Source organism: Myripristis murdjan, chromosome 7 (genome assembly GCF_902150065.1).
Source record: "Myripristis murdjan chromosome 7, fMyrMur1.1, whole genome shotgun sequence".
Lineage (NCBI taxonomy): Eukaryota > Metazoa > Chordata > Actinopteri > Holocentriformes > Holocentridae > Myripristis > Myripristis murdjan.
Genome location: NC_043986.1, coordinates 23,122,908 through 23,148,010, shown reverse-complemented (window position 1 = coordinate 23,148,010; position 25,103 = coordinate 23,122,908). Strand labels below are relative to the sequence as shown.

General features: G+C 41.7%; 2 protein-coding genes and 1 long non-coding RNA gene across 5 annotated transcripts; 2 read left to right on the top strand and 1 right to left on the bottom strand.

The window, feature by feature from the left end:
* Window positions 1-7: 7 nt before the first annotated feature.
* On the bottom strand, window positions 8-4,181 carry ormdl2 (ORMDL sphingolipid biosynthesis regulator 2). Its single transcript, XM_030055659.1, has 4 exons — window positions 4,054-4,181; window positions 2,209-2,383; window positions 803-954; window positions 8-611 (listed from the first exon to the last, which is right to left on the bottom strand). The coding sequence occupies exons 2-4, from the start codon at window positions 2,380-2,382 to the stop codon at window positions 476-478; spliced, it is 462 nt and encodes a 153-aa protein (XP_029911519.1). The 5' UTR covers window position 2,383; window positions 4,054-4,181; the 3' UTR covers window positions 8-475.
* Window positions 3,513-9,587, top strand: LOC115361941 (uncharacterized). Its single transcript, XR_003928465.1, has 3 exons — window positions 3,513-3,996; window positions 4,114-4,207; window positions 8,521-9,587. It is a non-coding gene; the product is annotated as an uncharacterized LOC115361941 (long non-coding RNA).
* Window positions 9,588-11,839: 2,252 nt separating this feature from the next.
* On the top strand, window positions 11,840-23,375 carry pan2 (poly(A) specific ribonuclease subunit PAN2). 3 transcript variants are annotated; one of them, XM_030055958.1, is made up of 26 exons: window positions 11,840-11,953; window positions 12,369-12,674; window positions 12,830-12,999; window positions 13,116-13,236; window positions 13,360-13,437; window positions 13,532-13,802; window positions 14,008-14,353; window positions 14,809-14,905; window positions 16,300-16,419; window positions 16,611-16,730; window positions 16,844-16,972; window positions 17,101-17,300; window positions 17,507-17,655; window positions 17,777-17,883; window positions 18,002-18,100; window positions 18,564-18,655; window positions 18,777-18,921; window positions 19,253-19,390; window positions 19,497-19,556; window positions 19,682-19,772; window positions 19,863-20,020; window positions 20,728-20,871; window positions 21,669-21,848; window positions 22,305-22,398; window positions 22,735-22,926; window positions 23,049-23,375. In XM_030055958.1, exons 2-26 carry the CDS (start codon window positions 12,387-12,389, stop codon window positions 23,081-23,083), a joined length of 3,624 nt encoding a protein of 1,207 aa, XP_029911818.1. In that variant the 5' UTR covers window positions 11,840-11,953; window positions 12,369-12,386; the 3' UTR covers window positions 23,084-23,375. The 3 variants fall into 3 exon arrangements, with proteins under 3 accessions (XP_029911818.1, XP_029911816.1, XP_029911817.1); XM_030055956.1 differs by having other exon boundaries at window positions 22,735-22,938; XM_030055957.1 differs by having other exon boundaries at window positions 11,868-11,938; window positions 22,735-22,938.
* The last annotated feature ends 1,728 nt before the right edge of the window (window positions 23,376-25,103 follow it).

Genomic DNA, 25,103 nt, shown 5'->3' with positions numbered 1-25,103 from the left:
TGCCACAACACATTTTCATATAATGGCACAGACTAGAAACTCACAGTTTTAAGACATAAAGTTCATTTGGGATCAGAAAAGATCATCATAATCCATGGAAAAAAGAAAGAAAGATGTGCAGGTCACTTTGCGCGTTCTACAAGACAACATTTGAGAGAGAGCTAGTCGAGAGTCTGAACATGTGCAAACACATCACGAGTGTCAATAAAGAGGAAAGAAAGTCAAATGATTCAGTAACCTTTATCATCATAAACACACATCAGAGCAGCAGTGCATTTTAACAGGTTTTCTTCCAGGCCTTTCAAGAGTCAGCGTGAACTGTGCAATCTTCATACATTCCTCCGTCACACACCGCTGTGCGACGAAGACACTTCAAATTGGCTCTCCTGTCCTCGACCACGACGCCTCAGACGTATAGTTCGTTGAAAAAGGAAGTTAAAATCCAGTGGCGGTGAAAATCCAGTGTTCAATTGTGTCAGTATTTGTTGATTCCAAATATCCGAACTCCGTGGAACTGAGGCAACTTTGGAAGGAGGACACTGAGGAGGGAGCTGGTGTTGATTATGAAATGAGTGGCATCATATTTTGTGTAGAAACTGGCAAGAATATACCTGGAGAGGGAGAGGAGAATGGTGTAGATTTAGCAACAATTCTCTGCAATTGATAATATTGGTTGTGCATGCCTTTGTTCCAGAAACTTGTTTCTCATGCTACATAATGCAGTACACATTGTGCGTTTGGAAGTTATGCCACTGTGTGACAAAGCGGATGCACAATGATTCATGGTGCCAAATGTACTTACAGGACGATGGGTGAGATGGTGAGGAACTTGCGAGAGGATGTGAACTGGACGCCGTAGTCCATCTGTTCCCAGTGCGTCAGCAGACGGGCTTTGCCTTGGTCCGGTGTTTCAAAAGGAGTTCCCTTTACCGTGTGCAGGAACAAGTACATCACCTGCAGATGACAAACCACACAGCACAGACATGCAGCTACTGTTAGCCACACACAGAGAGGACATGTCATCTGGGCTTAACTCACATCAACATAATCATACTGTAATACTGTGGAATAATACTGTAAGTACATAATGCATTTATATCTTTTCTTTAAGAGACTCTCGTGTCTGATGATCCTAACTAGTCCTGTGTGTTTTTACTGAGAGAGCAGTGGGAGTGTTGAAAGGGGTACTGATTTGGGGAAAAAATGGGTCAGAAGGTATTCCAGGCAGCTAGGGGTACATACACATCTAGAGGCCATGTTCCTAAAATGATATTTCACTTTTGGCTTCCATTCAGGTTGTAATAGTCACAATGCACACCTTCATAAAAACTCAGGGATTGTGGCATTAGCTGCAAAGAAAGGCATTTGGAGCAAATGGCACATTTCGCATTTTTTTTACTGAGGGTTCACTCATCAGTGTGGTAAAGTAGGACAAGCATTATCTATAAGGGTCAAATGGGTCAAATTTTGGTATTTTATGGTAGCCTGAGTAGTTTTATGCAGGTAAACAGACTGTTTTGATAGCAAAGAGGCAGTATGCATCGGGCAACATGTCGACTGGATATAAAACACCCACAAAAAGTATTTACGTTTGTGTACTGTGTGGAGGGAACGGAACGAAAGTGAGCAGCCAGCAGCTACAACAGAGGCCCTGACAAGTTGTCTGTCATGCCTACTGGCTAAATCATTGTGATATATCAATACTATATCAATATTGGGATAAATGGTAACAAACCACATTTCTACAGTGCTTTTCTAGTCTACTGAACACTCAAACAACTATACAGCACATTGACCACATTCACCCATTCACACACACACTGATAGCAGAGGCTGCCATGCAACGTGCCAAGCCGCCTGTCAGGAGCAGTTACTTGGGCATGCTCTCTGGACGAGCCGGGCATCGAACCTGAGACCTTTTGGTTATAAGACAAGTGCTCTGCCTTCTGAGCCATGCCGCCCTGATATTAGACCAAATATCATCTGGTATTTTACATATCGCAATATCATGATATGACATAAGTGTTGTCTTTCCCTGGTTTTAAAGGCTGGTGAAGGCTACTGGTGAACTCTTGTTGCACTTTGGTAGAAAAACAGTGATTCTCTATCTGATCAACACATCACTTCAACAACTGCACAATTTCTGGCCACCTGGTCAAAACCTTATTTGGAGCTATAACTGCGGATTTGCACAACACTCTCACTGACCAGATTGTGGATGACGTTTGTGAGGGTCCAGACGAGAGGCACCGTGAAGAAGGGGATGCTGAGCAGGACAATGTGCAGCACCACGGTCAACAGCAGGTAGGTCAGCCATATCCCTCTGCTGTTCATCACCCGTGTGTTGGGGTTCACCTCGCTGTGAGCTACACCCACATTCATCCTGAGGGGAAAAAAGAAACAAGTCTTATATTGATAGATGCTGAAAATCAAAGTCCACCACCTGCAGTTTCAAGATGCCTCCACAAGTTTTAACCTCATGTGACTGGGCAGAATTAGAGGTAATGGAGCATTTCACCTGCAGTGGTAACTATCAGCTATTCTTCTCTGTGGTATTGATAATAGTGAGTGAGAATAGTGAGATAACTGCATTGGGCAGACAAGGAGGACGTGAAGAGGTTAAGTGTTTCGGAGCCAGAGCACTGTAGTGGTTTTCATATTAGCCTTTTAACTGACTTTTTTCATGACAGTCATTTGGACATGAACTAGCAGGTGAACATAGGTGTTGTTAATGTTGTTAATGAGATTAATGAAGGTTAGTCAGTTATGAAGTGTAAGCAGAGTCTTTCCACCCTGGCTCTGTGGGAGCTGAGTGGAACAGAGCCGTTGAGGCAGAATGAGCAGGACTTTCCTAAAATACAGAGACTCACACGACAATAATCCCTCTCAGTCATCTCTTATGAACCACTAGAAGTGTGTGTTAGTGTGTGAATGTGCAGAGACCCTGCCCTCTGCTTGGATTTTCTTGTTTTGCTGAGCTCGGGACTCTTCTGGGCTTTGGCCTTTGGGCAGTGAGTGTGCAGCTCCCAGCCAATCACAGTGCACGGTGCCAGATCGATAGCATCATGGACCGCGGAAAAAGGGAAACACAACGAGGTGAAACGCCACTAAAGGAGAGGATGAGGATGAAGAGCGACACAGTGTTGGCCTGTTTTTCACTGTTCAGGGAGATGCTGGCAGGCCTTTAGGCCTTTTTTTTTTTTTTAAATCTAGGACAGCGACGTATCATTTTAGGCTGTCCTTTCATTCCATCACCATCCTAGGAAACAAAAACTCACTGATGGCAGTTAGCTTTGCCTGGGAGGAGGCAACTTTCACTGTTGTATTTATAAACCATAACCAACAAATCGAACTCACCCTCCCTTTAATTAAAGTCATAAGTAACACCTGTGATTACCAGCTATTTCATGTCAAAATGGCTGCTGTGACAAAAGGCCTATTGGGACTGATTCACACCTGCTGGGACGCCAGGTGAGGGCAATTTAATTACCTGGTAGGATAAAAAAAGATTCAGCGAGTCCCTATGGTCACACTTTAACACAAAACAAAACAGAACACAGGAATATAGATTTTATAGCAGTAGAGCCACTGAGCAAGTTCCCCTTTAACTCGGAGGCAACAACACCGCCCCACTGGTTCACTCCGGGTGCGGAGCCAAGCGCCGCCTCTCATGAGACTCCAACATGACAAGCGTTCAAACGTTAACGGTTGACAAGAGAGCAAAAGGGAATAATAGAGCAACTTTAATACTAAAAAGTGTAACATGTCCATAATATTCAACCAGACGTGACCGTGGTTTTTGATCAGTAAAGTCGTTAAACTTTGTAAATCCGGCTGACGCGCTAACCCCGAGCTAACGCAGTGTTGCTATGAGCAGCTTGACACGCTAGCTGTCCGTGTCGTCTAAAGCCTCCTGTAGAGTTAGCATTAGTTAGCTTTAGTTAAAACTGAGTCCAGGCCTCCTCTTAACACATCCCAGCCGATGTAACTAGACGGGTCAGTATGGCAGCTATTCGACATGAAAACTTGTCATTTTAACGGAGCAAACTTTACCTTCCTGTGTTGTTGTAGCTCACCAGGAAATTCCTTGTTACTTAACCCCGCCTTTCCTAGGTTGTGGTCGGGCTCTGCGGCATCTGAGACACATCTGGTCACTAACAACACTGTCAGCTCCATCTGAGGCTGAGGATGGAGAGAAAAGCCACAGGTCAGTGGTGCCTGCCCTGGGTTCATTATTTATAATATTTACAGTATTATTGTGTACCAAGTAGCATCTTATAGTGGAAAAAAAGTATCACAAATGGGGCAAAGTTTCATTAAACTCAGTCTGGAGATTAAATAGGACTGGTGGTCTTGTGTGGATCTGGTTAAGGAGGTCCATCTCTCTCTCTCTCTCTCTCTCTCTCTCTCTCTCTCTCTCTGCCTCTCTCTCTCTCTCTCTCTCTCACACACACACACACACACACAAGCATTTTTCAATTTGAAAGTACACGTCTTGCAAGTATTCCATTGAACTCAGGCGGAAAAATACGAGGAAACAGTCCTATCTTGATCAGTGATGTGGCGATAATGTGTTAGGGATGCTGTCGACTCTGATGTGACTTCACAGCACTCCACAGAGATTTTGGTCTCTGACAAACGTGATCCTTAAAGCACACACTGGTTCAAAATATGCCCAGACAACAGGAGACATAGCGTCCCGATGAGGGTTTAACTGGGTGAAGAAGTGGAGGTGATCAGGATTATTTATTAGGAACTGGTTGATCAGAAACCCTTTGATATTCAGTTCATCAGACAACTCTGAAACTGAAAAAGTAAGGTTGTTTTATTGGTAGAAATAAACCATGACTACCTATGCAGTCCATTAGTCACTAGGACTACTTCACTAAATGGACATGAAATAAGTGAGCTAAAAGCACCAGGTTAGTTGAATATCATAGTAGATTTGTGGTTATTGAAAGTCTAAAACATACTGTTTAGCCTGAGGATACTGGGGGTTGGCTTCCAAGTAAAATGAATGGTTTTACTTGTAGAAAAACAAAGAATCAATGACATTCATGGGTCACACATGCATCACGTCTATCACACTCAAGTTCCTTGGGCACGATGGCTGAGGAATTTGAGGAATTTGCTTTTCTTTGATCTGTCTATTTTGCACTCTTTTGATGTATCATCTGCTCATGCTTCTTATTTCATCACAAAATTTGTCTTTTTTTTTTGTGTTTACGTACTTTGTAAATTCTGGTTTCAGGTAAGCGCTTTAATAGTAATAATAGTGTCTCAAATGTCCTTTAATAAATCAACCCACACTTTGAAATTTAATAGATTTAAATGCAAGACAGAGCTCAGCTACTCAAATTTAGCAGGCTTCCAATTGTATTTTTACAGTTCAATTATGCATGCAAACTTTTCAACAAAGTGAATGGGTTTAAAGCATACACTATGAACTGGAATCAAGAATCAGTGCAGGAATTCAGACTGACACCAGTAAAACCCTGAGTACCAGAGGAGTCCAGCACCTGTGTATAGTTTCCCCTTCCTGTTGGCAAGTTTTGGTGTGCTGTAGTTAACCAGCCACTGCAGAGACAGGAATGGCATGAACGTAAGATGTAAGACGAGTCACTTTGGAGTTTTTAGACTTAAAAAAAAAGGAATGAGTCTGGACAGGACATGATGAGGAAAGCTGTCACTCTCAAGGTATTCATGAATCAGACAACAAACTTCCTCGTCTAGTAAGCCTAGGTACATTTAAACCTAGCTCGCTGCCAGTTCCTTTTTTTTCCGGAAAAATAATACCTGCCCTTTGTACTTTGAGTTATATCTGGGCCAACATTACATCATCCACGCCTGAGGGAACTCGGCTGCGGCATCATCAGTGAGAGAGGCCCTTACAGATGAGAGCCACGCGCCTCGTGCAGGATGCAGGAGTGTTTCAGGAAAGCACAGCTTCCTTCTTGTGTCATAACTGGTGTGTAGTCGTAGTTTTGGAAATTCATTCACTGTTGTGTTTTTCCTCCCTGTGACTTACACAGGCTTACTAATTACATTTACTCATGCTGCTGTAATGAAGTAGCTTTTTTTTTTTTTTTTTTAATCTTTTTAAGTCATTTTATGTAAGAGCATTTTTACTTTAGTATTGTACTTCCCTACTTTTTAAATCACACCCATTACAGAGAACAAATTATCAATGAGAGATTGTGGAACCTTTCACAATAAAAGCTCAGTCAGCAAAGACCAGAAGAGGAAGCTGCTTCTGCTTTGCTGGTTCTACTTTTTGTCATTTGAAAAAGGGGGAATAATATCACTGAGATGACCTGATGAATGAGAACTATGTAGACTCAACCATCATGTTATGTGCTAATTAAAGGTGTGCGGAGAGACCACTATTTGTATTTGTATTTGTGTTTGTATTTGTATTTATTTTGGGGCAAAATAATTAGGATTGGGATTCGGGGCAAGTGGGCATGGCAAAAACGTCATTTTTATTTATCTTCGGATTTTAACCACAAAATAAATAAATAAATAAATAAAATAAAATGAATGAAATTTTTGTTTATTAAAACTATTTTTGAAGACCATAGTAGCCATGGTCATCGTAAGCAATTATGAGCTATACAAACAGAGTAATGATAATGCGCTGCGTTAGCCTCTCAGTAAAGCCTGTTCATTACTAAACATGCTGACTCATGGTAAAATGACAAGCAGCGCAGGTTTAGGAAACCCACTCTAACCACTATCCATTCTGCAAATCCAAAGAAATATAACTGTGGAAAAAATATCGCAGACATGACTGTGTGTTGACTAACGTCTGAAGAAAGTCCAGTCATCAGTTCTGACTGATTCTGCTGAGGATGACTGACAGCCGTTGTAGTTTGGATTAGAGAATGTCAGAGCCGAGCACGTGCAGGAGGCGTTTCCCTTATTTAAGATGGGTTAAAAAATATATATTATGTATACACTACTCACAAAAAGTTAGGGATATTCGGCTTTCGGGTGAAATTTCAGGATGAACCTAAAATGCATTATAACCTTTACAGGTGAACTTAATGTGACCTTCTGTAAACTTTTGAATGCACATGTCCAACTGTTCAATGTTTCAGTACTTTTTGCACAAGTTGCTGTTCTGTAACAAGGAGCTTAACGGCAAAATTCACATCAGGTGTTTGATGCTCCAGCTCATCGAGGTCGTATCATTAGGGAACGGCTGCTGGAGACTGGGGTACCTCAAATGGAGTGGCCTGCACTTTCTCAGACCTGAATCCCATAGAAAACCTATGGGATCAGCCGAGTTGCTGTGTAGAGGCTCGGAGCTCTGTACCCCAGAACCTCAATGTCCTGAGGGCCGCCCTTCAAGAAGAGTGGAATGCCATGCCTCAGCAGACAATAAGTCGACTTGTGAACAGCATGAGACGTCGTTGTCAAGCTGTAATTGATCCTCAAGGGCACATGACAAGTTATTGACACTGACATTTTTTGTTGTGGTATATCCACCACTGTTGTTGGCTTTTGTTTCAAGAAATTGTTTGAGATGAGGAAATCACCAGTGTATGCTTCTACTTAAATGCCCTACTTTCATGATATAATATCACTGTAGCATGAACATTTTCCATTTTCCATAAATTTCACCCAAAAGCCAAATATCCCTAACTTTTTGTGAGTAGTGTATATTATTTAAAACCGAATTTTTAGAAAAATGTTTGAAAGGGTAATTTATTAAGGAAGCCATATTTTGTTATTTGCTGAATATGAATTCGGGTTCGGGTGCATCCCTAGTCCTTTTCAGTTGAGTCTGCAGGGTCCTCACTTCAATCAACCACTGGTAATTTTGCAGAATGCACCTTTAAAAGAATCTTGTTTGTAGCGTGTACTCTCCTCCTTTTCTAACTGCATGGAAAGATCACACCTGATACTGTTTTGAAAAAGTAACTCAGTGACTTCTACTCCAAGTACATTTTACAAATAGCTACTTTTTACTTTAACTTAAGTAGATTTTTACAGTAGAACATGTACTACTGCAGTCAAATATCAGCAAAATAACAGTACTTCCACTTGAGTAGCAGTTTGTACTCCTCTTTCCACCACTGGTGACATATATGTTCCTTGCAGAGAGATGAAATCATCTTCCTTATAATCATTTTGTGTGAGAGGACTTAACATCATTGCTATGACATCATTTACAACCACAACACCTACAGTATGATGCTGAAATCATGTTTATTTTTCATCAAGCAAGTAGAATAGAAGGATAAATACAAAACACAATGTTTCCATAAATAATTTTGATAAATAAATACAATAAATATCATTTGAATAAATACAATAAAAAGATAAATAGATAATTCCACTCAAAATGCATTTCATGCACACTTCATGTTCCTTTGAGTCGAAACACTGTTACAGGTACATCATCACTCTTTGGTGACACACACCAAATGGTTTACATATTTTGACCAATGTGATCAGGTACAAGATACTTGTGCATACACAACTATGCATTAGTGAGCACTGAAACATTTTCAGCTTTGCAGACACTGTCCAGCTGAGCTGTCTGCATGATGAGCTGGATCTCCACGGCCGAAGACACGAGCAGTGAAGATGGAGAAGGAGAATAGTCTGTCTAAGGTGTACCGGCACAGGAGGGGCTTCTGCCACTCTTTAATCGCTTTAGTCTCTTTTGTCTGAGAGCTGATGTCTGACTCCTGCAGGAAGAAGAAAAACCATGAAGCCTTAGTCACATAAAAATCTACCTATTCATTTATGAATCCAACTGTGTCGTTCTTATGCATTTTTGAGTATTTTAGAAATTAAATCTATTTCTGTCCAAGCATACTGCACTTTTGTTAGAAAAAAAAGTTTGATGAATTGAGCTTACCTCGTGGGTGCTCATCCTTGTCTTAGATTGTACACATTTCTTCATGTCTGTACAGAGTGTCTGTAGTGCCTGCTCCACTTGACTGTCAAATGAACAATCTGGAAATTCCCTAATTGTCTGGATTTCAGAGCTGTAGCTCTTCAGGACAGCAAGAATCTTCACAATACAGGGCTACAGACATAAGGAAAGAAGCATTTATGTCACCATCATTTCTTCTGTAATTATCAGCCTATTGTCATTATCGCCTGTTTGTTTCAGATGCCATAATTCCAAGCTGATAGTGTGATCTGCATGTAACAATATTTTTTGCATGTAGCTTACCACCGAGTCCTGTTTGAGACTGTCAGGATCACACTGGTCCTTGGCTTCCATCCACTCCAGTGGGCTGGAGAAACGTGTCACATCTTTGGACCCGTTTCCTGCCTGTGGACCATTCAAGAATATTGCATTCATTTTAGCCATGCACAGCAAAAATCTTTAAGTGTAAAAATTAACACAGTGGCAGCATCTACATCAGCTCACAGCATCAGAGTTAATTTAAACTACTCATAGCTTTTAAATCATTACCACCTGTAAATGAATACAAAACTGTGTTCTCTAGATTACTGTCACAGAAAAAATGGAAATTGAATTGCTTTACATAGATCAAGGTATGCCTCAGAATATAGAAAATAATAAAAGTGTTGCAATCTATAAAAGTTGGATGTCATTCATTTGAAAATGAATTTGAGCATCCAAATTACAGATATAACGCAGAAAATACGTTTCCAGTGTTCAAAAACCCTGATGGCTATTTCATGTGAATACATTTAAACATGATTTTTTTTTTTTTTTTTAAATATATGGGAGACAGTATATAAAAATCTTACCCGGAGTGATCCCTCTTTGGCCAGCCTGTTGAGCTCCAGGGAGCTTCTCTGCACCGCAGCACACGCGTCCTGGAGGCTGGGTACGGTCGGCGCGCTCCGAGCAGGTGCAAGGAGCAAAAACACAGCAGCGATCGTTGTGAAATCGAAGAGCATGGTTACTTCACGGATGATTTTTTTTTTTTTTATAAAGTTATTTTTCTAGTGTCCTGCTTGTCACCCTCTGTGTCGCCAGTGATCTGAGTGTCAGTGCCTCTGTGTGACCGTTTATATCCGCCGGTAGAGCGCAGTGAGTCACAGGAGGACTTTCCTGCAGGAATCCTTCAGGTGAGCTCATTTCATGCAAATGCACTGGTGGGCTGGTCAGCCTTGACAGGAAATTAATTAAATTGCACTCCAATTAAAGTTACTTGCCTTTGGAATTTCCTTACCAAGAAAAAAACTATTTTCTTTGGAAGGAACCATAAGATAAGGTTATCATCAATAGTGCAAGTAGCTGTAGGTCATATTGGACTATTATAATGACACCACTGATTAAATAAACACCAAAAAGTACAAGCTCACTATTACTCACCTTAGTACAATCACTGTGCGAAATCTCCATAGGAATATTATAGTGATTCGACATTTGGCTGTACAGCCTCTGTTGTCGGCACTTTTTTTTAAATCATTCATTTATTATTTGATTAATATTTGGTCTATTACTATTATTTTTAGGTAACACAATACTTCAAAACTCCGAGTCTGCTTTTCCAAAAGGATGCTGGACTTAGTACAGTATAACAGACATAAATCTTTATGTTAGGTTTCTTAAATAAGCATAAACACAAATAGACTGATTGATTTTAACTTTTTGTATTAAAAAAAGGATACAGTCGAAGCTTTATGAGATTTTAAATTGTGCTTAAGGGGGTCATGATTTATTTTAGAGCCTCTGCAGCCCTACAATAGATGAATGAGTTTACTCATTTATACCTGTTTGTTCATTTATTTACTTATTATGATTAGTATTATTATGCTTATTTAATCCATCTCAGCTCTGCTTGGACAACTTTGTCACGGAATTTAAGTGATAGGCTACCAGCTAATTTCATCTGGTCAAGTTTCACATGCCGAGGAAGTGAGATTAGTCCTCTTGCAGGGTGATAAAGACAAGTGTCCTAAGGTGGGCAGGACAAACTTTCCATGTGCGTCTTGGCCTTGCCCCGTGTCCCTGCAGAGGAACCGGTACAAAGGGCCATTTGACGGCGGGCCGGAGGAGCGCTCAGCCCGCAGCGCTTCTCAAGAACAGGCCATTGTGCCGCGGGCTGCGGACACACAGGGAACATCACCATAGGGGAACATGCACGGCGTTGTCGTGCTTCCCGCATCCAGCAAAAGGGAAGCTATTGGTAAATACTTTTCTATTGTTCTGTTATGTCACTCATCGAAAAGTGCCTGTTGACTAGTTGTGCTTTCGCAAGTTTGGGGGAAAACAAAAGTAGCCGACCAAAGCACAAAATACAATGCAATCAAGAGACTCCAGCAGAGTAATAATATATAAACAATAACAACACGGAGCCGGCACACTGGGCACCCACAAGCTACTTTCTATTCCCGATTTTTTTTTTCCATAAAAATGTCAAGTGTCATGGGCAAAGGTGGAAAGAGTCCTGAATTGTAGAAATGGGCTTATGCTGCTACCTGAATTAGAGACAACGTGAGATCCTTTGCCACAATAACTTGCCAATCAAACACCTACAGCGCTTGCTTTAATCATGAATCATAAAGATTTTGTCCATGCTCTAAAGCAAATATATTGTCTTTTTAAGAAGCCGAATTATAATCAAAGCATATATGACTTTACGATTAAAATACAGAGACCTGTGTGTAGGCCTGTGCGAATCAATAATGTCAGGAATAACGGGCTTATAGCTTATTGATATGGAGTTCTGGTAAAGTGTGTTATCAACAAACACAACAAAAACGCATTTAGAGTGTCGCACTTGAACAGTATTTTGGCTACTTAACCAAACTAATATCAATCAATCAATAAATCAATAAATCAATCACCTTACAGCCTCAGTTACACAGTAGCCTACATATATACGGGCATTCATACACGGTTTACACGCATGTTAACATAACTGAACGTTAGTACTCTTGAATACAGCTCCGTTTGTTTGCAACGCGACGAACATGGATTCCTCTGTGATAAACGGTATTTCAAGAATAGGTGTGTGTAGACTTGGTGAAATGTATTGTAATTAGTGAAACGTACTGACGCTAATCGCCCAGTAATATTGATATTTTGGTTGTGCTAAGTGACTTGCATGTGGAAGAAGCCAGTTAGCCGTGAAGCTAACGTCACCACTGTTAGCCAGCTAGCCGTTAACGCTAGCAGACCTGTTAGCTAAAACAGTGGTAGTCTGCGTTTCTGTAGTAACTTTTATATGAAAAGAAAATGACAATGAACACGTTTGGTATTGTCTTCCTGGGCCGACTAGCCAAGCTGAAGCTGAGACTAGCTCCAGGTGAACCGCAGCTGTTGTCGAATCAGATTGGTTTATTGATTCAGGTTTTGTATGAAAGAGGTTTATCTGAAACTAATTTGCTCTGAAGCTGTTGTGTGCACATGATTTCCCCTCCAGGTTGATTTGGCTGTCCTCATGATGAACTTCGACGGTCTTGACCCAGGGATGGGTGAGTACTCGCCCACCCTCCACGGGACCATGGACAGCGGGATGGAGCCCTCCATGGACCCACGGCTCAATCCCAACTTGCTGCAAGGCGTGGAGCTGGACCCGGAGGGGCTCGCCGTGACGGTGCCCGAGTCGGTGCACCTGTTAGAGGGTATGTTCTCCGAGCTGCACAGCGTGGCAGCAGAAGTTGGCATCCCAGTCAGTGCAACACACTTTGACCTGCAGGAGGAAATGCTCTGGATGGGAAACCACAGAGTAAGACTCCTTGTTTTGATCACAGTATAGATTTTTCACTATTCCTTGGGCTTGCTTTTTTCCTCCCTAGTTTTATGAACATGCTGCAGTTCAGCTTGTCTGTGCTGTTTTTACATTGCTTCCCTGATGATCCTGTGTGTACACTTTGTTTTTAGGGACATGTCAGTTCCTTTTTTGGACCCACGATGGGACGCTATTCCTCTTTCCAAGTGCATGCAACTGATGACATCCGCCACATTCAGAGCCTGGAAACAGGCGTGCTCTTCCTGTCCAAGAGTAACCTCAAATGCTACACCAGAGGGGGTCTCATAATGTTTGATTACCCGTGAGTTGGACACAGTATTGACTGAAACAATGTTCCTCCTTTTTTTTTTTTATTGAAATCATAGGTCATTAGCTATTAATTCAATTCATTATTCACAAAGACTGTGTACATTCTAGGATGGAAGAAGGAGCTGATATGCACAGTTTGCTAATGACGGACAACAACACGTTGCTCATGGGCGGACTACAGAACTACGTGGTTGAAGTTGACTTGAATACTGTTCAAGAGACTCAAAAGGTGGGAATTTTTCATCTGCTACAACCAATTATGCAATACCCTAAGTGATAGTTTGCTTAATTCACTAGTAGTTTAAATAATAAGTGGATGACTGTTTGCTTGCTTGTTGTGTGTACTTGATAGTTCACTGTTGAAGTGCCTGGAGTGGCAATCATGCGACAAACCAATCGCTTCTTCTTCTGTGGGCACACCTCTGGAAAGGTAAGGACAGTCATGATGCTCTGAAAGATGTTCAGCTGGTTTACACCTCACATCAAACCACCCACCTCACGTTGTAACCTTGTGCCAAAACCAGGTAACTCTTCGCGATTTACGCACCTTCAAGATGGAGCATGAGTTTGATGCATTCTCCGGCAGCCTGTCAGACTTCGACGTCCACGGAAACCTTCTTGCTGCATGTGGCTTCTCCAGCCGAGGGCTGAACGGGCTGGCATGTGACCGCTTCCTCATGGTGTATGACCTCCGCATGATGCGAGCTGTAACTCCCCTGCAGGTGCATGTGGATCCCCTCTTCCTGCGCTTCATTCCTACCTACACATCCCGCCTGGCTATCATCTCACAGACAGGTATACAACCGGTGTCCTAGAGGTTTCCCTCATGAAGCTTTTAATTACATTGTTTGGCTATTGAATGTAACACTTTTTTTATGCTAATAGTAAAATTTGGATGCAACATCACACTCAAATACGGTACTGACCACAGTAGAAATGTTTCCAGAAAACAAACACTGTTGCTTGAAAAGAACTGTCCCCCTCTTCCTGCTTTCACTAGGTCAGTGCCAGTTCTGTGAGCCCACTGGCCTTGCCAACGTCGCTGATATTTTTCACGTCAACACGGTGGGCCAGCTGCTCATGAGTTTTGACGTGTCGTCCAGCAAACAAGCACTGGCCTTCGGGGACTCTGGGGGGTGCGTGCACCTCTGGTCTGATGCTCCAGAGGTTTCGTTCAATGATTACTCTCGAGAGACTGAGTTTGCCCTGCCTTGTCTCGTGGACACACTGCCTCAGCTGGACTGGAACCACGACCTGCTGCCCCTGTCTCTCATCCCCATGCCTCTGACCAGCACCGAACCTCTGCTGTCTGACTGGCCCACCTCGCTCGCCACGCCCAGTCCCAGGTGACTCACTGCATCTCATTCTCATTATTGTTTTGTCCATAGATAATTTCTGCATGGTGAATTGTGATTACACTATATGAAAGTAAGAACCTTGATTTATTATCTTTTTAGTGTTGTGATTATAGTACTTAACTTGCTAAAAAGCAGAGCAGGACCAGGTCCAGCTCCCGGAATAAGACCAAATGGTGATTAATTGCAGCTGTTAGTGAAGACATACTTATTAGCTACAACATTTGGTTAGTATTTCCCAGTTTTTTTGTGCTATTACACCTGCCCACTAAAAATGAGCCAAGATGGCTAAACTGGCACATTTACAGAAATGCTCAGTAATGTGCATTGTCCCTGTATATCTAAACTATGTGAATAAATAATTGAATAAACAAACTTGATAGTGTTTTATGAAAGCGCTACACACAGATTGTAATTGGTGTAAAAATGCTGTTCTTTTCTTACAGGCGAGCGCCCCCAGTGGACCCAGAGATCCTGCGCACAATGAAGACTGTTGGCTTCATTGGATATGCAGCGAATCCTCGCACTCGCCCCCGAAATCAGGCATGTCCAAAACTTTAGGTCTTCAGCTCCTTTACAGTTACCTTGTGCATACACTCTCATTTGATATGGTCAGAGAGGCTTGAAACACTAAATAAACAGATGGATAGATTTATGTAAATGAAATGTATTTGTGCAACAGTGACAGAGTTGTGCAGGTTTATATTGTATTTGAGTTTAGAATATTACCTCAAATTCATAGTTTATGGGTTGTTGTTTGACTTTGGTGGATTTCAGTGATCCAGTGCTGTTCACAAATTATTTAGAATCCTGAAATCACTCCAAGAGCTTTACAGGCCAGTAAAGCTTATAGAAAACAAAATGATACTCTGTGACTTGAACCTTCATAGTGGGCAAGAAAAATCTCCTGAGAAATAGTCCAGTAATTTTAGGCCAAAATTTGGGTCAACCTAGGACAAACCTCTATATGACCATATAATACCAAAAAACACTGTTTTTAACACACAGGGGAAAGGGGTTCAAAATTTTACTTTCAGATATCACTATAAAAATTCACAAGATGATTACACACACAAAGACAAGAAAAAAAGCCAATTACAAGTTCTTTGAATTATTCTGTTTACACATGCATATCACACATTATCTGATTTGATATGCGCTAATAAGGAATATAAGGAATAAATGCCAGAACAGAAATTTAAACAGTGAATTAAAAGGTTACTACATATATAGTAACCTTTTAATTTACTGTTAATTCAAGGTTACTATAGTAACCTTTTAATTTACTGTTAATTCAAGGTTACTATAGTAACCTTTTAATTTACTGTTAATTCAAGGTTACTATATATATAGTAACCTTTTAATTCACTGTTTAAATATCTGTTCTGACATTTATTCCTTATATTCCTTATTAGCGCATATCAAATCAGATAATGTGTGATATGCATGTGTAAACAGAATAATTCAAAGAACTTGTAATTGGCTTTTTTTCTTGTCTTTGTGTGTGTAATCATCTTGTGAATTTTTATAGTGATATCTGAAAGTAAAATTTTGAACCCCTTTCCCCTGTGTGTTAAAAACAGTGTTTTTTGGTAATATGTGGCCATAAATAGGTGATTTTCAAAACTTTCCACCAATGGGATTCCTTGGGACTTTTTTCCCCTCACTCAGGGCGTACTGAGGATCCAAAATCAGTTGAGTTTGTTTCTCTTGCAATTTGTCCTAGGTTTTTTCATAAAATGACTGGACTAAAACCCACAAGCCAAAAGGGGAAAAAATGGATGAAATCTTGGAAACTTGGGAAGGATCACAGAGAGACTGAGCCGCTTTCAGAGCGGCCGAGAGTGTGACATGTGCTGAGTGAGTGATTAATAGCTCTAATCTAATCCAGTCAGTTGCATGAGAAATGAAATATCTATTTTCTTTCTTGCTCACAGGTTCCTTACAAGATTAAAGAGGTGGAGCTTGATTATGATAATTATAACCAGGTTCCTGAATCACCAATTGGCCGTGACGAAGAGCCACACCTCTACATGGTGCCCAAAAAGTACAGAAAGGTTTGTCTTGCCACATTCCATTTTAACTACTGCATGGAAGAAAAAAAATAATGATTAGGGTTAGGGGTTAGGCTAGGGTTTTTTTTTTTTTTTTTTTTTAAATTCATACCAATTTGATTGTTGCTGTTGCATGACAAAATAAGGTTTGGCTGTCGTGATCAGGATATGTTTCTGTTGGATTTGCTCATTAGGTCACAATTAAATACTCGAAACTTGGACTTGAGGACTTTGACTTCAAACATTACAACAGAACCTTGTTTGCTGGCCTGGAGCCTCACATCCCCAACGCCTACTGTAACTGCATGATCCAGGTATGAAATACTACATTTTTTTGAGTAAGTAATTATTTCTGAGAGGTTGTGTGCTTTCATTTTTCTCCCAAGTGAATGTATCCCTCCTTCATTTATCTGTGTGTGTTTGTTAGGTTTTATATTTCCTGGAGCCAATCCGCTGCCTGGTGCAGAATCATTTGTGTCAGAAGGAGTTCTGCTTGGCCTGTGAGCTCGGCTTCCTCTTCCACATGTTGGACCTGTCGCGAGGAGATCCATGTCAGGTAGGAACCAATGTTGTTTCGTTGAACACCAGCAATCCAGTCCCTCTGTAGTCAATCGGCATCATGTCCTTGTCCACCCTGCAGTTTCTCCTCTTTAATTCCAGCCTCTCCTATCTGCATTTCTGTAGGCCAGCAACTTCCTGCGAGCATTCCGTACCATTCCTGAGGCGTCTGCGCTCGGTCTGATCCTGGCAGATTCAGACGAGCAAACTGGGAAGGCCAGGCTGGGCCGCTTAATCCAAAGCTGGAACCGCTTCATCCTCACCCAGCTGCACCAGGAGACCCAGGAGCAGGAGGGCCCGCAGGCCTACAGGGGAGCCAGCAGCAGGTCAGAGCTGTCAACAAGAACAATGCATATAATGCCTCAAGTCCCGGTAGGCATGAAAGCCAGATGGGTCTTGTGATGAAAAAACAAGTGAAGTGGATTGAAACAAAAAACCTTTTGCAAGAACAGGTGCAGAGAGGTGTAGTCCTGTGGTTGTTTGAAGGCTGTGGCAGGGCAGCTGAGTTGTGTTGATGATGTGTTTGCTGTAGTGCTCTGGGCTCCTCTGGCGAGTCCGTCATTGGGAGACTGTTTGGATGTGAAGTGGAGAACAGTAGCCTGTGTCGCTGTGGCAAGGAGACCATCCGCTCCTCCCTCACGCTGCTCTTCACCATGCATTACCCCGAACAGAACTCTCACGGTGAGTTTCCCTCTTAGTTGCCTTTGCTCTGGTGTAGATAACCTGGGCTTCCGCAGAAACTGATTGTGTGCTGGTTCTGTGTAGATTGGCAGTGCATTAAGTTCAATCTGTGACTTGTTAGATAAGACTATAAAGGAGTACGACTTTGCTGAGATCCTGAAGAAGAGCATCTGCCTGGAGCAGAGCACACAGGCGTGGTGTGAAAACTGTGAGAAGTACCAGCCCACAGTGAGTGATGGCTGCAGCTCAGCCACACCAAATAAAACATAATAAACAAATTATAATAGATCACTTGTCTGATCTCACCCCGTTCATTCTGCAGTGTTTTCTGTCTTTACTATTGTAGGTGCAGACTCGTAACATTCGATGTCTACCAGATGTTCTGGTCATCAACTGTGAAGTGAACAGCACCAAAGAGGCTGAGTTCTGGAGGGTTCAGGCTGAGGTCTGCATCAGATGAGAGACCTTTATATAGCAGAACATTGTTGTCAGTCCAGGGTTCCTGCAGATCCTTTAAAAGTCTCAAAAGGCATTAATTTTATTAATCTAAAGATATGGCCCTAATTGGTATTAAAATGTCTTAAATCAATCTTTGAAAGGTTTTAAAAATGCCAAGATATGGGAAATCGGATTTTATGATGTTTTTTTCTGGCTTTGCAATTTAAAATCCCCAAATAATTGGTATATCTATTTTTTCTTTAAATCTACTGAATGCCTGAAACTGCTACTTTAATCCGATTGGCAAAAGTGTTACATTTAAATTTAAACTTGCCGTAAGCTGCTGGAACCCTGTCAGTGATATTGTGGTAAACTTCAGGTGCAGCCTTTTTAATTACATTCATGGTTCATAACTGTTAGGTACGTTGTATTAGTTGTATTTTATTATTGTGACTCTGTTCTCGTTGCAGTACGCCTTCAATAAGGCCATGCAGAAAGAAGCTATGGAACCTCCAAAACCCAAAGAGCCCCCTCCACCTATGCCCACCGAGTGGTGCTTGGAGTAAGAACAACTTTTAACATCATGCCTTCTACCAGTTGACTGTGTCTCACTTACAATTTAAAACTGACAGAACAAGTTTTTAAAAAAATGTCTACATTTTGGATTCTTCTCCCTTGTGTAGCGGGGAGGAGTTATGCAGTATGGAGGGCTTCACCTTTGACACGAGAGCAGAGGATCTGCGGCACGTCTGGATCCCCCTCACGCTCAAGATGTCTATCAGCAAGAGCCAGGGACTGGAGATCAGCAACTGGCCAGAAGGAGAGGAGGTGAGGCACAAAGAACAGCTGCAGGTTGCTAATCTGCTGGTTGATAATAACTGAACTATTCATTTGCTCATCTGCCCACTTTTTCACCCAAGAATCAAATGGAACGCGCACTCTCTAATACACGGCACTAACTTTTTGCTAAAAAAAAAAAAAAATGAAACTACCATTAAAACATTGATTTTGTTTCTTTAGTTTGCTAATGAGTAATTAATCACGATCATTAAGCTAATGTAATGAATTTACAGTCCAGCTGTGTTTATCCCCACCTCCTACAACGTACTCTGCTGTAGTTGTTTTACTTGCAACTTGCGACTCTTTGCACCTTTTTAAGTTAAGCTCTGCTGAAGAGGCTGACGGCGCCTCCCTCTATGACTTGGTGGTCACTGTGCCTCACATCCTGGACGCTCGCACAGGAGGAAACCTGGTTGCACACATTAAAGTGGGAGAGACCTATCACCAAAGGAAAGAGGTCAGTGAATCTTACAGAGGCAGTTTGAGAGAGACTTGCATTGGAAAACTCAGTGTTCAGACTGTTAGACGTGACAGTTGAATAATGACGTTTTTGTTTATTTTAGGGGGTCACACACCAGCAGTGGTACCTTTTCAATGATTTCCTTATTGAGCCAATTGACAAGGTAAATGTTTGGTCAACCATTTGATCTCTTACAATAATGAATGTCATTTTTGGAGTCACATTTTAAAGAGATTTCTTAAAGCAAAAGTGATTTATGTTTGTTTTTTGTTTTTTTTTTTCTGGCAGACTGAAGCCGCACAGTTTGACGTGAACTGGAAAGTGCCAGCCATTATGTATTACGCAAAAAGGAACTACCACTCCAAATACGACCTCCGCAGTGAGTTTTTTGTTGTTGGTTAGAAGAACACTTGTGTTACCAGCTCTTACCAGCACTCATCCACCCACTCATGTCTCGCTTTTGTCCCAGTTAAAAATCCCATTGAGGCCAGTGTGCTGCTGACAGAGGCCTCGCTGGCTCGGAAGCAGAGGAAGAGCCACGCCACCTTCATCCCTCTCATGGTCAGTGAGATGCCGCAGGCGGGTGACCTTGTGGGGCTGGATGCAGAGTTTGTCACGCTCAACCAGGTGAGTCTGCCACATAAAGCTGGTAATGTCGGACTTATCGGGTATATGAGCTTCCTGTGCCTCACACTTTGTCCATGTGAGTGACTTGAGTTCATGTGCTTATGGTCGGAAAACTGGCCAAGGATGGAAACACTTCTCTGTTGTTCATTTCTTACCTTCTAAGCCAATGAGGCCAATTCCTACACAAAGAAGAAGAGAGCAGACATGACGCTCTCAGACTCAGGCAGTTCAAGAATTTTTCTATTTTCACATTCTAAAGAAATTTAAAACATCTATTCTATGCGGGGATTGATGTGCTCTGTTTTGCCATGTCTGATAAAAGTCCAACAAGTCCCGGTTTGTACAAACTGGAACACCGGACAAAGGAGAGCATTCAGGTGTTTTTTTTCTTTTCCTGGTGGGAAACTCATGGACCTGATAAATTTGACACCACATGGATGCAAGGTTACAGTATTTATACTTGAAAATGTGAATAAGGTGACCACTCAGCTATCTCTGTGTTCCCCTGCTGGCCTCAGATTGAATCCCACCAGAGGTTTCTTTGTTGTGTCTGCCCCACTGTTTCCCTCTCCACTTCCCTACCAAATACATGAATGACTTAATCAGAGATGGATTGAGGAAATGAATAAAAAGCCTGACTTTATTTCTTTAAAAAAAAAAAAAAAAAAAGGAAATGTGGATGATTCAATGATGTAATGTGTTATCAGGAAGAGGCAGAGCTGCGCAGTGACGGCACCAAGTCAACCATCAAGCCCAGTCAGATGTCTGTGGCCAGGATCACGTGTGTGCGAGGTCAGGGTCCCAACGAAGGTGTGCCCTTCATCGACGACTACATCTCTACTCAGGAACAGGTGAGGGCTGCAAAGACCCGACAACATGGCCTGGCATTAGACACCTCAGTTGAGCCTCAGTTTTTTAACTCTGTTTCTTTACTGGAGTTGTATTGTGGAAGCAGGATACAGTTGAGTGAAATAATATGCATGCCAGACAGTTTTCATCCTCCCTGCCTCCATCATATAGCCGTCACTGTTTCCTTCTCTGTATATTTTGATTAAGTTTGAAACCAAAAGATGTCAGCTTTACATTCAACAGGCAGACAGTTGGTGAGGCAAGAAGGCACAGGCAGGCACGTGGTGAGTCAAGCTAGAAGAAGCTTATTACGCCTTTTATAAATGACCTCATTCAAGAATGAAATGTGTGGTTACGCCGACAGTAAGTACAAACAGTTCTGCAAAGTTCTGAAACCCCCGTTTTACATTTGAGTTTTAAAGAGATGGTATTTTTCACTTTATCAACAATTTATGGAATTACCTTATGTCCATAAAATGTGAAAACTTTTGTATGCTCAGGTCATTATGAATATCTTTTTTTCACCATACATTAGAGGAAATCCTGTGAAGACTTATGCAGCTCATAACAGGCACACTGCTCCATAATGTTTTACAGATTGCCTTTTTGAAGTCTAGTTATTGTGCAGGCTTATTAGTTTCTAGTGACTTGTACGGATGGTCATTTTCTTCCTAATAACAATGAGCGCTGCAAAGCCAAATCTGGATTCTAAAGAGGTATGTCGTGTAATTTTCATACTTCGTCATTTGAATCTGATGTCCTTGTTTAATCTGAAGCCTCTGACTGTTTGCTGTTCCAGGTGGTCGACTATTTGACACAGTATTCGGGCATCAAACCAGGTGACCTGGATGCTAAGATCTCCTCCAAGCACTTGACCACTCTGAAGTCCACGTACCTCAAGCTGCGCTTTCTCATCGACACCGGAGTGCGTTTTGTTGGCCACGGTTTACAGAAGGATTTCCGAGTTATCAATTTATTGGTATGTTTATTCACAGTGTATGCTGATGAATTGTTCACTCCTGGTCAGTTTTATTTTACAGCCTGCCACTTGTAGGTTTATAGACAGTGTGATTTATTGTTTGGTGTAACTGCATTCATAATTTTAATTGCCACAGACCTAAGGTTGCAAATAAACTCCAACAAACTGTCCCACCTGCAGTAATATATTCATTGAGACGTTCATCGGGCAAAGGGTACCAACACATCATCATTATTATATTACTGCAAGCGAGACAATGTGCGGGAGTTTATTTGCAACTTTTGATTTGTGCACCTGTCCCATGAAATCGATGTGCGCCGTGTTTTTTCTATTCCCATAGGCCTGAAAATTAAGGGAATTTCCTTATCCAGTGCTCTGTAAAAATCAGTTGGGCTGCAGCAGCAGGTTTTCTCTTCATAGCAGTGGTGACTTACGCATTTTTCTTTGTTGGCACAGGTTCTCAAAGATCAAGTCATTGACACTGTGTACCTGTTTCATATGCCACGCAAGAGGATGATTTCTCTACGGTTCCTCGCCTGGTACTTTTTAGGTAAGTGCCACCCAGGTCACTTCCCTCAGCTGCTCCCCATTCATAGTTTAGGTGCTTATCTTTTGACAAGAAGGTATTCAGGTGCTAATTCATGGCATTTCCATTACTTTCCAGTGCTTGTGTTGTAAAGTCATGCTGACTGGCCAAAACGGTGTCAGTAATCATCAGGACTTCTTTTTAGTCTTGGCTTTTATGCATTACATTATGCTCTCTTAATCTTGTGCATTTGTATTGTAGGCCCTCCTGCCTGTTTGTAAAGCACTTTGGGTCACCACCTGTTGTTTTTTTTCAAATGCGGTATATAAATAAGATGACTTTCCTTCAACGTGATCCCAGACCTCAACATCCAAGGGGAGACCCATGACAGTATAGAAGACGCTCGCACGGCCCTGCAGCTCTACAGGAAGTACCTGGAGCTGAGCCGGGGAGGAGGAACGGATGAAGTGAGGAAGGTCCTGAAGGGGCTTTACGAAAAGGGTCGCAAGTTGGACTGGAAAGTCCCAGACTCAGATGCAGGAGATGGTCAAGGTAGCCCAAAAAGTACGAAAATCGTGTTGAGTTAGACGTAGGCTCATCTTAAGGCAACAGGCGGTTGACATAGCAGCAGTGTGTGTGCAGGCTGACTGAGCGCCCTCTGTTCCCCTCACCAGGTGCTGCCGTCTTTCCCTCTGTGATGGGCCTGTGAGCACCAAGCTGCCAGAAGGACTCGACTGTTTCATTTCATTTCCCTGCTGGACTTGGTCGCAGTGTGTGTGGACACCTGTCCTGACTGCACTGTATGTCACACTGCTGAGTCAAGGACTGAACAGAAGGACAACCTCTAATTTCCACTCTTTTTTTTTTTTTTTTAATAATTCCTTGTGTTTATGTAATAAGTATTAAGTTGCCAGATTGCCAAAAATATGAATTTGCATTTTACCTTTTTTTAATTCTGAATTTTTCGAGGTGCTTGTAAATAAAATTGACTTGTGCACTTATGTTTGATGTCATAAAGTCTGAAACATATTTTAGATCAAGTTTACATTAAGTGTTTTTTACATGTACAAAATAGGTGCTTACTGAAGCTGATTACTTTGGAGACCAGAAACGAGAGTAACACACTCATATTTGAAATATTAACGGTGACATCTTTAGAGCGAACTTGTTCTTCAGCATGTTTTAAGATGCAACTAAAAGCAATGAATTTTTTTGAATGGTTGATGCTTTTTCCAGCAGATGAGTGCTTAAAGCCACCGTACTTTTCATGAACCAGCAAGACACCAGTTAAAGGTTGTGGGAATGCATTAATGAATAAACCAGGTTCTGCCTCACGTTGGACTGAGATAATAAATTTTCTTCACCCCAACAGTGACAGAGGCGGCCAAAATATCTGTGAGGTTTTCAGCTTTAGGCATGTTTGCTGGCAACTTTGTCACCGTTTTTTTTTTTCCTGGCAGAGCTGATATCCGTGTCTGTTGCTGACAGATTGGGGCCATTGTCAGGCGGTTGAAGTTTCCCATTAGCATTTAAGACTTAGTTGGCCTTAAAAGGACCCAAATAGAGCAGCCAAGATAAGTATGAATAATATCTTCCATCTCTGTGTGCAATACCTCTTGAGGTCCAGTGTTAAGTAGCATTTTATTACTGCTGACACACACAATTTGGTTTACTCCTCCAAACTGCATCACTGTGTCCTGTCAGCTAATTACAATGTGTATTTATACATTTTTAGTCATCTTGGTTCTTTGTAAAATTAGCTTTTTCCATCATTTTGATTCCAATCAGCACTGAACATATTTCAGTTAATAATTTCTATGGACTTTAGTGAATCAGTCCAGCTCTGAGCTCCTCACTGATTGTGTCATAACTGGTGTGAGCTGGTATTTAATTCATTCTTCTGAAGAAACCTCTTGGGGTTTTAATGCATTATGTGGCCTTACAGACTGATAACATTTAAAATTAATTTAGGTCACGACACGTTCAGACCCTTTACAGTGAAAGTCCATACTGAGTGAAGGTGCATCCCTGTTGCTTTGAATGTCCTTGAGATGTCTCGGCCGCTTGGAGTCCACCTGTGGTCACATGATCCTCCATGTAACTCCCCACTTTCCTCGTGACATCCAGCTGTGTACTCTGCATATTGGTAAAACCCTTTCTACAGAAGTTTTAACCTCTCCTCGACAAAATTAACCATAAAGGAAGACAGATGCAGTTTATATTCATTGTTTTCATTACTGTTTTTTTTTTTTAAATACTTGAAATACTTGACAGCCTTGTTTTACAGTCTTTCATGCTGTAAGCTGGTTCCACTGTACAATCATTTCAAAGAATGCAAGCATGTCCTGTTTTCAGTGGTACCAGTCTGCTTTACATTTCTCTTGAAGTATTTATACTCATGTTGATTTGGAAGACTGTTGTTCTCAGGCCTCATTTATGTGACGCTGAGTCAGGCAGTCCACAGGTATGACGGCTGAACCAGCTGAGACAGAGAACAGACAGAGACAGTGAGGGGACTGGGTTTGAAGATGGACTGTCCTCAGATACTTGCTCTAGAAATAATCCCCACCCCCCAAAGTGTAATGTTGCCCTCTGCTGGCTGTACTTGGTATTGAGTGCACATGAGATTTTATGTGAGGGCTCAATATCAACTACACAGATGCAGGAATTGGCCTGATATTGTGTAGACACACACACACACACACACACAGAGAGAGAGAGAGAGAGAG